The following is a 13181-nucleotide window of genomic DNA, read 5'->3' on the forward strand; positions in this document are numbered from 1 at the left end:
ATGAGTCTGTCTGTGTCTTGCCCTGCTGTTAATTGATTGCTCCGCCCACTCGTTTGTTGCCATGGACACTCATTGAACTCATTCATTCCCTCTCGCTTGTTGTCATAGTTACTCATTGTCTCTGCTTTGTTATTGATTCCTGTCTGATATATATACACTGTTTGTTCACTTCCCTGGTGCTAGTCGTTGTATATGTTTCTGTTTCCCGTTAGCTCTGTGTTCTGCCTAGTTTTGCCTGTCGTTCTGTTTATCTGTTTCTTGGTTTTGATTATTAAATGTTTAGACTGCATTTAGATCCTCACTCGCCTTTGCCGCATCGCAACATTAGGCTTGGCTTTGTCTGCACCAGAGTTAATACCAAATAAATAAGTTAACTCATTCATTTTTGTCATGTGCAGAGGTCATTTTAAATTGAGCCTAAACCTCCATTACAGGTATTATAATGTGTATATATTCAACCAAAATATAGTGAAATGACATTTATTGATTTCAAACACATAAAATCAATCTTGGAAACAAAGTCAAACCCATGTTGTTTATTGATAGATACAAAAAGATCTCATGCAATGGGATAGAGAGCATAGCTAGCAATGCCGCAGGTGTTGCTGCCATTCCGGATCATGCGCATGTATCCTCCTTCTCCCCAACTGGTCCCCCAGCTGATAACAGAGAATTGGTTAAAGTTTCTACAACAGTTCCAGTCTTTCAATCCTCTACTAGCATAATCTTTTACTACCAAAGTTTAATGGGTTTTCCCTTTCAGGCTACACTAACATGCATAACATGCATAATTATGCAAATACATAACATACTCAATTAGAGTATGTTAGAGCAAGGAAAATACTACAACATCAAATTTTAGCAGTGTTGTCTAAGCTTGAGTTCTCTTAAACTGGATATTTACATGGATATTGAACTGACATTTATAACAAGCCTTTTCTTTCTTCCCTACCCAATTAAACTGGCTTTAACATTTAACCAATCTAATGCAATATATAGCATACATATTATGATTAGATTAGGTTTTCAGATTGTTAATGTTTTCCCTAAGTTACACAGCTCATGCTATATATGTAATTATAGTCTACAACATTTATTAGGTATCATGTATCAGTATCATATGTCCATCATGTAAAAGATGCAATTAATTTACATTTTGTACAAAATTCACATACTGTATTGTATACTTGAGACTTGAGCCTTTATTTTCTGATTAACAACCCAGGGCCTTAACCACTTGAGCCATCACTGCCCCATTTAAATTTGTTGCAGTATACTGTATTTAGTAGTGTATGGCAATGTGAGAGACCACCAATGCAAATTACTCAAGACATAATTATGTTGGCCTAATTCTAAAATCAGTTATTACAAAGATCATTATACTGATTTATAGTAGATCAACTCTAAACCATTTTTTGAATAAATTTAGAAGACCGTGTTCTGACCTGTTTTTGATGATCCAGTAGTCTATGCCGCCCTCTGAGCCATAGCCAACCAGAAGCATTGCATGGCTCAGGTTGTTTGGATTGCACATGGGCTCATCATAGATCCCTGACACAACATATCAAATGACTTTAATGTGAAAGAAAGATCCACTTTTATTTATGCATCATTCATTATTTAAAATGATACAAAAATACTGCTGATTTAGTACATTATTCAACTTTGTGGGTCATAAGCTAATATCATTATGTGCGATTCATTTTTCTGATTCATGCAAAGAATAAATCAATTGGGGTGTTCTGCTAAGTGCTAATAATGAAATAGCCTCTCAGTAATGTGACCTACTACATTTGTTATCTTTGTTTTCAAGTTCAACAGATAGTTACAAAACATGAAGTAGCTTTCATTAATATAGAAATTATATCAACTAAGAATATTCTTATAACTACTGTGTTATAAGGGAATTTTAATCCATAAAAATGTTATTGTTCAAGTTCTCAATTTTGAATCTCTCACCTGAGCTATAGAACATAAAGCTAGTGTGGTCAGAATCAACCGCTATAGCAATTGGACCAACAGTTGCCAAAGCATCAGCCAAAGCTTGTTCATTTCCATACGGAATGTACTTGTATTCACTGATTCGTGCCACAACTTTGTTGCTGTCATAGAAGCAGGGCTGCGTGTCCTGAGAAATATGTGAAAAATACATTATGATAATACATTTCAGAAGTGATTTAAAGAAAGCAAGGTTTGTGTTCTGTTTACTACTTAGAATATTTTACATTTCTAGTCAATATTAATATTGAAATATTACAGTATTGTTCCTAATATATACTATAAATACCTAATATCTCTATATCTTTTATGTTTAGGAACATTTTTGATAATATTTATGAAAAAGAAAAGCACACAAAATACATCCCATAGTTGGAAGAATGTTATTAACAAAAAGGAAGGACTGGGAAAACTGCTTATACCAACAGGTCTAATTTACAGTTATAACTTGTTGCTGAGGGGGGCACGGTGGCTTAGTGGTTAGCACGTTCGCCTCACACCTCCAGATTTGGGGCCTCCACCTTGTGTGTGTGGAGTTTACATGTTCTCCCCGTGCCTCGGGGGTTTCCTCCGGGTACTCCGGTTTCCTCCCCCGGTCCAAAGACATGCATGGTAGGTTGATTGGCATCTCTGGAAAATTGTCCGTAGTGTGTGATTGTGTGAGTGAATGAGAGTGTGTGTGTGTGCCCTGCGATGGGTTGGCACTCCGTCCAGGGTGTATCCTGCCTTGATGCCCGATGACGCCTGAGATAGGCACAGGTGACCCGAGGTAGTTCAGATAAGCGGTAGAAAATGAGTGAGTGAGAGTGAGAACTTGTTGCTGTTTTTTGTTAAAGAGATTATTTAACAGAACAGAATGATTGATGTGAAATAGCCACCTAACAAAAGGAGACACAACTCTGAACCCACTCACCACTGAGGTATAAGGGTATGTTTCCGAGGCTTGAAGCCCGTTGTTAATCACATAGTCAAAAGCGCTGGACATCCAGCCTCCGTTACAGCCGTATGAGCCGTAGGTCCATGTGCAGTCCAACAAATTCTGCTCACTTAGAGACACCAGTTGACCTGTTTTCTTGAACATTTGTCCCTCTATGGCACCTGTAGAGCTAAAAGCCCAACATGACCCACAGTAGCCCTGAGTGAGAAAACAACACACTTGTAATGTACTGTACTGATACAAATATATATACAGGACAAACATTCCGAGGAAGAATGCTAAGAATGCTGAAGTTCTCATAAACTTCTTCAGGGTATTTCATGTTTAGTAAGTGTCTTATTACATGTTTTCATGAAGAAGTTAACAACCCTTTATAGCTCTGAAGAGTTAAACCTTACCTGGTCTTTAACCTCTGTAACATATCCCATCATTCTGTAATCAACTGATGTGTACCCTAGGTTCTGAGCATTGTAGCGTAGCGTTTCTGCGTTAGCGGTCTTTTCCACTTTGTGTACATTTAAATTAACACTGGCTCCCAGTAATTGTTTATACTCCAAGCGAGTCTATGAAAATAGAAGCAGGTTTAAAAAAAAGATTATTTAGCTTTTTTCTTAACATAACATTTAAAATGCAAGTTATTGTCCTTTAGTATTAAGCATCAGAATTTTAAAAAAGAAAGGAAATACATACAGCATGTTATTTTTTTAATATTACACACAGATGTTTTTATATATGTGTGTGTGGTGTGTGTGTGTGTGTGTGTGTGTGTGTGTGTGTGGGTGTGTGTGTGTGTGTGGGTGTGTGTGTGTGTGTGTGTGTGTGTGTGTAAAAAACAAGATAGTAACTTACCAGGTCTCCATATTTGTTCATTGCCATAGCAAAAGCTGACTTGCCCCTATAATATTTTCTATTGTTATCCTCAATTAGGTTCTTGTTTTTCTCCCAAATGCTTTTTCTTTTAATATCATCACTCTTTAGAAAATAAGAAATGAGAAAATATTATAAGTGATAGGACATAACAATTTTTATGTGCAAAATTAGTTTTTAGTTCGTCCTGCTGCAAAAGTGAAAACTAACCCTACAGTTTAGGTACTGAGGTACAGTACAATTTGCAGAATGTAAATGAACTATTACTTGTCATACATAGGTGTGCTCTATAAATATCAACACAATCTGTTTTATAAAAATAATGATATTTGTTTTAAAAAAGAGAGACCTCTTCATCATAGTCCACGCCATTAGCTTTCTTCCACAGCTTCCATTCTGCTGCTACTTCCTCATCTGACTCCACTGCCAAAGAGAGCGGTATGTCCACAAAGAGGCTAAGCACAAGCATCCTGCTAATCAGAAGCTTCCAAAGGACTTGACCCATATCTGCCCAAACAAAGCATTATATACATATGTATATGCACCATAAAGATATTTTAAAGTTACATCTTTATCTGATAGTTACAAAGTCCTGATGCTTGAGACTGCTATCTACAAACTCTAAACATCACCTTAAAGAAATGTCACCATATATATATTATATGTATATATATATATATACATATATATATATATATTTTTAATAATAAGTCATAGATCCATCACACACATCCATCACACTGTTAGATATTGCTACTGAAACTGTATATGTTGCTGTTATGAGTGAGCTAAAGCAGGTATCAGCTAAAGTCACTTTATTACACACACTTATATTGCTGGTCCTCCTTGTAAATGTCCAATTACATAGTAAGAGCTTTCATCACATATTTTGACCATAGCACTGCTGCATTTTTCAACTCAGCTGTGAAACCAAGGTATTTAGAAACCCTGCAACACCGGATCGAAAATCAATAATACTCACCTGGTATTTTTATTATTTTTTTGTAAGCACCGTTCAGAGGATGACTGTCTGCTGAGGACTAGAGGAAGATCCCATACAGAGGACTAGAGGAAGATCACTACACTATGTTACAATGCAAGTTTATATACAATGTAGAAGGTGTGTCTTCGTGGTCCACTTAGTCATACCACTCTAAGCCCTGACTAGGCCCACAAAGCTCTTAAATAATAAGCTATGTGTGTCAATTACACCCTGCTTGAGTGAATGATACATCATTTGCAATTTTTTTCAGACAGCCTTGCACGTCAAATGCTGTTCTCTGATTATATGACACACTCAGCTGTTTTCATCTGGCCCTTTATTAACTTGCTACAAATGTTATTTCACCAAATCCTTCAATGTGTTGTAAATTGCCACCAAAATCAAATGGATAGGTTGTATATTAAGTCCATTCACAAATAAATCCATGCTTATAAAAGTCTAAATAGTACAGGCTGATCTTTACTTTTCTAAATCTCAATACAACGGATGTTTACATGTATACAGACATAATGCAGATATCAGCACATGCAGATGTCATGTACACTGGAAACATCAGCATAGTATCTGTTATTACACTTGAGCCTGTCCTATGATGAACATTCGTACTTGATGAACATTGTGCCTTGTCTGTTCTGGTTTCTGGTGCTGTAGTTTGCACTTTGTGAGATATTAAATGTAGATTCTTAAGTCATAAGGACCTGTGTTATTTATTGTTAAGTAATGTAGAAATATTAGCTTAAGAGTGACAACCAAGGAGCTCCTAAGACTTCTAGGTTTGAACTTTTTTTTTATATATAATCTGTTATATAACCTATGCAACACTTATATTAAACAACACATATACATACGATTCAAATAAAAAGTGGTCCAAAAGTCAGTTTTTTTGTTTGTTTTTTCATTTAAAATTTAAAAACAGAAAAAAATGCGGACCGTGTTAACAAAGGGATATATTATTAATATATGTTTGCACGCTTTGTGCTGGCCTTATCTTATGATCGTGATATTCGTTGTTTATGTACTAGATATTGTTTCTGCTTTTTTCTGATAGATATGATAGACACAGACACTCTGTGTCTAATCTAATCTTCTATTTCTATTTTGAAGATCTTTGCTATACACTATGCACTTTGTTTGGCTCCTGGAGACTCAGACTTCTCAGAATTCTGAACCAAAATTCTATCAAAAATGTTTTATTTTGAGTAGACGTGGCCAGCATCAAATACGGGGTATTCAGAAATATTTTGCACTAAATTTGATTCAAATGCTCTAGTAGTTTCAGACCTTTGGACCCCACTACATTCAAATACATAAAACTATTTAATTTTAATGAATCTTATTTTTACATTATCGTTATTGTATTAAAAAATAGTAAATGTATTAGTGGAGGTATTAAAGTAAGAAAGGTGTGTGTGTGTGTGTGTGTGTGTGTGTGTGTGTCTGTGTGTGTGTGCGTGTGTTTGTGCGTGTGTTTGTGTGTGTGTGTGTGTGTGTGTGTGTGTGTGTGTGTGAGAGAGAGAGACTGTGTGTGTGAGACTGTGTGCGTGTGTGTGTGAAAGAGAGAGAGAGAGAGAGAGAGAGAGAGAGAGAGAGAGAGAGAGAGAGAGAGAGTTGGCTGATGTAAAGGACACCTCGTGCCGCTATTCTGCAGTGAGAGTCTGTGCCTAACCAAGTCCCCATAAATCCCTAAATCATCTGAGCTCTTAAAGGGAAAGTGGAATTACATTCGGCGGAATGAGACTCCAGTGATCCTAGCATGTCTTTCAAGGTAAATCACTTCGTCTCGAGCATTTAGATTGAGGTTTAGGCTGTAGGGGAATATGCTCGGTTAGCATGTTTTATTTTTCAGCTCGGGTAGAAACCTGATCTCTTATTCCCCCTTTGCAGTGATCAGGCTGCAGGAGCTGGAGAAACGCCTTCATGCCGCCTGTCACTGTGCACTTCATGGGCACTTATGAAAGCAGAGGGAGTAGGATTGTGTTATTTAAATGTCTGGTTATTTTACATGCACTGTTACGTACATACAATAATAACATCCGGAAAATGAAACTTCAATCCGTCTTCAAACCGCATACCACTATACAAATTTGTCAAAATACAGGTTTCTTTTTGTATTTGTGAATGTCACGCAGTAGCCTATATGTTATGTTACTGTGTCATATGCCCGTATATGGTGTCATGACGTCACATCACGACCCGTGATGACGTGCTTTTATGAATGTATTGTTTACATTATTGGCCATAATGTACGATGAGGCTACAAACAGTCTTTATGTCGTTATTGTTACAGACCTAGTGACATCCTTCTGTTTATATTGTATGCTTGTATTCTTGTAACATAATATAATATAAGCATAAAATGTTTGCATATATGCATATATATGCGCGCGTGTGTGTGTGTATATAAAGGCTATAAAGGTCTTTATGCCATTATTGTTACAGACCTAGTGACATCCTTCTGTTTATATTGTATACTTGTAACATAATTAGTAATATAGTATAATATAGCATTACAGTAGTATAGTATTATATCGTAATCTGAACATTTTATGCATATATGTGTGTGTGTCTCGCAGAAGGAAACTCCCTTAGCCAACGCTGCATTTTGGGCAGCCAAAAAGGGGAACCTGGCTCTCCTGCAGCTGTTGCTGAACAGTGGTCGTGTAGACGTTGACTGTAAAGATAGCGTATGACAGCTTTATCTACATATATTATTACAACCATTAATTCAACTATATGCACACTGCATTGAAGATGAACTAAACAAACTGTAAAACAGTCAAAAGTAATCCTTTATGATGATTTTTTTGGCCAGTATGGAACCTCTGCTCTGATGGTGGCCTCCTACAATGGCCATTATGACTGTGTAAGGGAACTGATCATGCAAGGGGCAGACATCAATCTGCAGAGGGAGGTAAGACTGCTGTCTCTGCCAGAAGTAGGGCTGGAATGAGGACTATGTAGCAGAAATGTTTGTGGTGATATTGAAAGTTCTAAAATACCTGCATGAAATGTTTGCTGATATTTCTTTATTTCTATTTGAATAAGAACTTTGAGTGCCTGAAAGAATCAATAGAACCTGCATTATTAATGTACATAATGTTCCACTGTCATAAAAGTTAAAGAGAAATATTTTTACTGTGTTAGAGAGGATCAGGTTCAGCTACTTTTTTGTGTTTGGATTAGTTTATTGCCTTAGCAGAATATGACACAGTGTTCAGTATTAAGGCATTTGAATATTTACTTATTAGCATAATTTGTCGATGATTTACTTAGAAACATTGCTCCACTGCATTTATTGCAGCATTACGAACAAGCATTGCAAACAATGCTGAATTATAGTGTTTGTTGGAGAAGCTTTTGCTGACTTGCACAGTGTCTAACGGTTGTGTGTGCTTGTATAGGCTGGTGTTACAGTATAGTGTTTGTGTGTGCGTGTGTGTGTGTGTGTGTGTGTGTGTGTGTGTGTGTGTGTGTGTGTGTGAATGTTTTTTTCAGACAGGTTCTACAGCCCTGTTCTTCGCAGCACAGCTGGGGCATGATGACATCATCAAGCTCCTGTTTGAGTTTGGAGCTTCCACAGAATATCAGACCAAGGTATTAAAGTTGTGCTTAAAAACACATAGCTGTGTATGGGCCACAGTTTGCCATCTTTATAGTCATCAGCAGCCTGCATCACTCTGTAAGTTAGTACAGATGAGAGTGTGTGTCTAGGGATGCAAATTCTTAAATTTTGACAATGAAAAATATATAGCAAGTAGTAAGTTATAGTCTGTTTTTATGAGATAAAAAGTGAAACAGCGAAAAAAGTGAGTCAGTGAGCCAGTGAGCCAGTCACCAGCAATTAGGAGGCAGGAAATCTGCTGACAAGTATTACCAGTGAGCTAATACTTGGTTTGGCTGCACTGCTCTAAGCATTAATTATAGAGATTACCTATCATAGATAAAGCTAGCACTTTTGTTACTGACACTTTTCATGTTAATAACAAAATATTTTCTACATTGCCTGTAGTTTTTACAATATATCAGTAGGGTTATTACTAACTGCTACAACTGCAAATGACACTTTAATATAATCTACTTTCTATATCTTTAACCAATATTGTTCAGCATTGACCAAGTGTTTTTGGCGGTAATATCCTATATATTTCTTTATACTTTTTTATTATTTGAATGACTTGCAAACTGTTGCAAGCTGAATCACTGAGCCAGTTATCTTCTTGCCACAAGTGCCTGTACCTCAGATATGCAGAATTTCATTGTTTGTTCTTCATTTTTTCCTCACATTAAAATATAGAATGTCATAATCACTGATCTTCTCACACTACATTACTTTGATTATTTGCTTTTTTAGTAGTTTTGGTGTACATAATAGTGCTGGCAGATGATCAGAATCATTCACCACAGAATAAATCTGAGTGCTGTTAATCATGTGACTTTGTGCCTATATCACAATATATATCACTATATCATTTGAAACATGTAGAGGACGTGTCAGAGAGATTGTCTGTTCTGTAAAGAGAACTGGAAGTATAGTGCAAAAACTGTAGTTATTTCTATACTGCACACGTTTCTAACACCCATTTAGATTTGGCATGAAAAGTATTTTCTTATAGAAGCATTGTAATTGTGCTTATATATTTCTTTTGCTCTATCAAACAACTATCCGGAAAAAGGATCTGGATTTGTGGAACTTGACTGTTGACTTGGCATGACAGCTGATGAATTTCTCTCATACTCTCATTGGCTGTTTCCTTTGCTTTACTTGTTTATATTGGCCATACATATCATATTCACAAAAGTGTTTTTTTTTTTTGCTCTGTTTCCTGCAGGATGGTGGCACGGCCCTATGTGCTGCCTGCCAGAGCGGTCATTCCAAAGTAGTGGAAACACTGCTCAAGAACGGAGCCAACATCCATGACCAGCTCAGCGTTAGTGGACTCTGTTCAGTTTGAACAAACATAACTTGTTCCTTATTCCTGATTGGCTGCAAGGCTTGAGTTTATCAGTGATTCTGAGATTGCTGCTATACTGCTGTGTAGAATTAATTTTGGACCAAAGCATAAAAACATCAACATAAAGAAAAAATAGATGTAAACATATGCCTTTAGGGCTGCAGGGTGGAAGGAGTTAAAACTAAAACTAAACAAAACCTTTCATTTTAAAACATGCTAGAAACAAAGGTATATTATAGCTATTTTATAATCAGATTTTATTTTATTAAAGCTATAACAGTTACTTTAACCTTAAAAGTGTGTACTCTTTTTACAAAGATTAATTTTGGCTTCTGAATCACCCCAAACATGCTGTATATATAGTGCTATATCTGTATTATTTAATATATACTCTATTTCAGTATAGTGCATGGAGTCGTTCCCTCTGTGTTTTAAATATAGACGTATATCTTTTAACCACTTCGCTTATTAAGCACGCAGTCACTATCTCCTCTCACATTTCAGGATGGCGCAACTCCTCTGTTCTTAGCCTCTCAAGAAGGTCATGTGACCATCGTCCGTCAGCTGTTGTCATCTGGAGCCAAAGTAAACCAGCCTCGGGAGGTGAGGGCAGCCATTCTTCAACCTCTCAATACAATATGCATACAGTTGTATAAATAAACAAACAAATAAAATAAAAGTGTATACAATGATTTGTTCCATGGGTTTGACCTGGTTGTGTGTGTACCAAACTCAGGATGGTACCACACCCCTGTGGATAGCAGCCCAGATGGGACACAGTGAAGTTGTGAAAGTTCTGCTACTACGTGGTGCAGACCGAGAAGCTGAGAGAAATGTATAGCACTGATTATACTAATAAAGCAAAAAAAAAGAAAAAGAATCCATAATGGAGCTTTTGTGTGAATTGCAGTTATGATCATTAATAAATAATCACTTCTGACCAGTCAAATTTACAAATTCAGCAGCATTGTGCCATAAAATGGGAATAATATAGTTCATCAATTAAATTAAAATTATCTGCATGATAAACGTAGTAATTATTACACTAGCTGTTTTAATTAATGAATGTTTTTTTTATTGCCTGCTGAAAGGATGGCTCTACTGCACTTTTTAAAGCGGCACACAATGGACACTGCAATGTCATAGAGGAGCTTCTGAAGTTCAGCCCATCTGTTGGTCTTCTGAAGGTAGGATGTCAAAATTCATCCTGTATTTAAGATTATCTACATCTATTACATCTACCCGGATTTGGTTTATTCTTATAATACATAACAATCTGGAGGCATTGTTTCTCTTTGTTTTAAATAATGGTTTCTCTATCTAGAATGGTTCCACAGCTCTTCATGCTGCAGTCATGGGTGGAGATCCAAAAACTGTGATGCTTCTGCTAAAAGCGAATGCTGATCCTACTTTACGTAATAAGGTATGTGATAATTGTCCATAGGTTTAACACAGCACAATGATTCAAAACAGTGTGTATTCAGCAGAAGTTGGAAATTGGCTCAGCATCACTATGGAATTATAATTGCATCTATAAAAGGCTAATTGATACTCCTTCTAGTACTTTTGGCTATTAAAAACATTATTAAAATGGATTCCTTTAGTTCTGTTTAGTTCCTATAGTTTATTTCCCTCCCTTTGTCACTGTAGCTTATACACTTTTTATACATCTCCAGATTTTTGATGGTTCAAAGGTAGAGCAGAAAGAAGCACACATAAGTAGACTGGCTGCAATCTGGCTGATGATTTGTGGGTTTACTTCAGCATTTGTAAATAATGCTTCTTCCTCATAATACCATCAATGTTCTGCTGTGCACCAGGATACCAGGATACAACATGATGCTGCAACCACCATGTTTCAAAACTGGGATGGTGTTCTTAAGATTAAAAGCCTCAGCTTTTTCCACCATACAATGAACTGATTTTCATTGGAAAACTGAAAAGCACACACCCCCATAAGGCTAGTGATCATCTGCAAACTTTAATATGAGGTTTTTATGCTGATCTTATAGTAGGGACTTCTTCCTAGCATAACAGCTTTTCAGGCTATGGCAATGTAGGACTCTCTTAATGGTGGATGTACATACTTGGTACCTACTGCTTTCAACTCCTGGGGTTCAGTTGGCATATGTCTCAGTGAAGGAAGCATGGCTTGGCCCAGACCTAGTCAGAGAGGCCTGGTCTATTCTTGTCAGTTCTTGTGAAAGAGGTGTGGTATCTGTGCTCATCAGTCCTGGTAAAGGACGTGTGGTTTCCGTGCCTGCCAGACCCTTTAAATAAGGTGTAGCATCTGCAGTGATGATGATGATAATTATGATGTTGATGATGATGATGATGATGATGATGATGATGATGATGATTTTTTTTTTATATTACATTGTTGTTTGAACATCAAAACTGTTAGTTGTAATCATGAGTAGGCTGTGCATGTGTTCGGACAACTTTGTGAACAAATACTTTAATTTTATCAAATCAAATGACTCAAAGCACTAAAAATGCTTTAAAGAGTTTCTAGGAATATGATTTTAGGATTCCGGTTTGAGGCAGAGTGGTAGGTCTACAGCAGTTTAACAGGGACATCTAGTGGACAATATACAATACTTCACACCCATTATCTGCTGTTTTGTTATACGTTTTCTAATAATAAGCGGCTCTCTTTCAACAGAATAATGACCTACCAGGGGACCTCACAAAGAACGAGCGCATCCTGAGGTTTCTTCGGCCGCCTATCTTAAATGGACAAAGTTGATGACTGTTCCTCTTCTCCCTTAGAGTTTTATAGCGATTTTTTTTTTTTTGTGGCTGAAGAAAATGCACTACACCCAGGCAAAATAGAAAGTACACTCAGCATTTTGTATTGGTGCTTGCTTCTATTTACAAGAAATTCATAATTTAGCAAAAGATGATAATAATAATAATAATAATAATAATAATAATAATAATAATTCTTGTTATTATTATTGTTATTATTGTTATTATTAATAATAACAATAATAACAATAATAACAATAATAATAATAATATTTAATAATAGTAATAATAATAATAATAATTATTATTATTATTATTATTATTGTTATTATTATTTTTATTATTATATTTAAAAAATTCTTTGTGGTAATGAAAAATGTTGCTAGACATAAATCAGTCTAATTTAGCTTTACAGATTTACTCCAAACAGATTTACATGTTTCTGTTTGAACGATTGGTTTCTTCCATTGCAGTTTCAGAGTAATTCTATTTATTATCACAAACCTGCCATTGTTTGATGAATTTTGCTAACTGTGTATTTCTTATGACAAAGAAATATCAAACCCAGTCTAGCCATAATAACTCAGCCTAGAGGAATATTATATCTGTGTAAGCCTGAAGCTTTATGTGCAGTTTTTTAAATTCATTTACTTCTGAAATACATTTCAGATGT

The 13181-nt window shown here is 36.0% G+C and overlaps 2 protein-coding genes across 4 annotated transcripts; one reads left to right on the forward strand and one right to left on the reverse strand.

Annotated features, from left to right (window-relative positions):
* Positions 1-526: 526 nt before the first annotated feature.
* On the reverse strand, positions 527-4307 carry cts12 (cathepsin 12). The gene is made up of 7 exons (XM_060879527.1): positions 4152-4307; positions 3785-3907; positions 3334-3498; positions 2912-3133; positions 1960-2128; positions 1446-1551; positions 527-659 (listed from the first exon to the last, which is right to left on the reverse strand). The coding sequence occupies exons 1-7, from the start codon at positions 4305-4307 to the stop codon at positions 560-562; spliced, it is 1041 nt and encodes a 346-aa protein (XP_060735510.1). The 3' UTR covers positions 527-559.
* A 2116-nt stretch (positions 4308-6423) lies between these two features.
* Positions 6424-12610, forward strand: ankrd29 (ankyrin repeat domain 29). 3 transcript variants are annotated; one of them, XM_060879497.1, is made up of 11 exons: positions 6436-6570; positions 6690-6792; positions 7379-7489; positions 7618-7716; positions 8301-8399; positions 9635-9733; positions 10262-10360; positions 10494-10592; positions 10849-10944; positions 11082-11180; positions 12423-12610. In XM_060879497.1, the coding sequence occupies exons 2-11, from the start codon at positions 6757-6759 to the stop codon at positions 12504-12506; spliced, it is 921 nt and encodes a 306-aa protein (XP_060735480.1). In that variant the 5' UTR covers positions 6436-6570; positions 6690-6756; the 3' UTR covers positions 12507-12610. The 3 variants fall into 3 exon arrangements, with proteins under 3 accessions (XP_060735489.1, XP_060735480.1, XP_060735498.1); XM_060879506.1 differs by lacking the exon at positions 6690-6792 and having other exon boundaries at positions 6424-6570; XM_060879515.1 differs by lacking the exon at positions 9635-9733.
* Positions 12611-13181: the final 571 nt, after the last annotated feature.

This window comes from Tachysurus vachellii, chromosome 1, assembly GCF_030014155.1.
Source record: "Tachysurus vachellii isolate PV-2020 chromosome 1, HZAU_Pvac_v1, whole genome shotgun sequence".
Lineage (NCBI taxonomy): Eukaryota > Metazoa > Chordata > Actinopteri > Siluriformes > Bagridae > Tachysurus > Tachysurus vachellii.

Bases quoted from the DNA above. Each gene is read 5' to 3' on its own strand.
- cts12 (XM_060879527.1), bottom strand. From the start codon at position 4,307: ATGGGTCAAGTCCTTTGGAAGCTTCTGATTAGCAGGATGCTTGTGCTT. The intron at 3,134-3,333 runs GTAAGGTTTAAC...TTTCTCACTCAG, and splicing joins TTACAGAGGTTAAAGACCAG to GGCTACTGTGGGTCATGTTG. The intron at 2,129-2,911 runs GTGAGTGGGTTC...CATATTTCTCAG, and splicing joins CATACCCTTATACCTCAGTG to GACACGCAGCCCTGCTTCTA.
- ankrd29 (XM_060879497.1), top strand. From the start codon at position 6,757: ATGAAAGCAGAGGGAGTAGGATTGTGTTATTTAAAT. The intron at 10,361-10,493 runs GTGAGGGCAGCC...TACCAAACTCAG, and splicing joins AAGTAAACCAGCCTCGGGAG to GATGGTACCACACCCCTGTG. The intron at 11,181-12,422 runs GTATGTGATAAT...CTCTTTCAACAG, and splicing joins ATCCTACTTTACGTAATAAG to AATAATGACCTACCAGGGGA.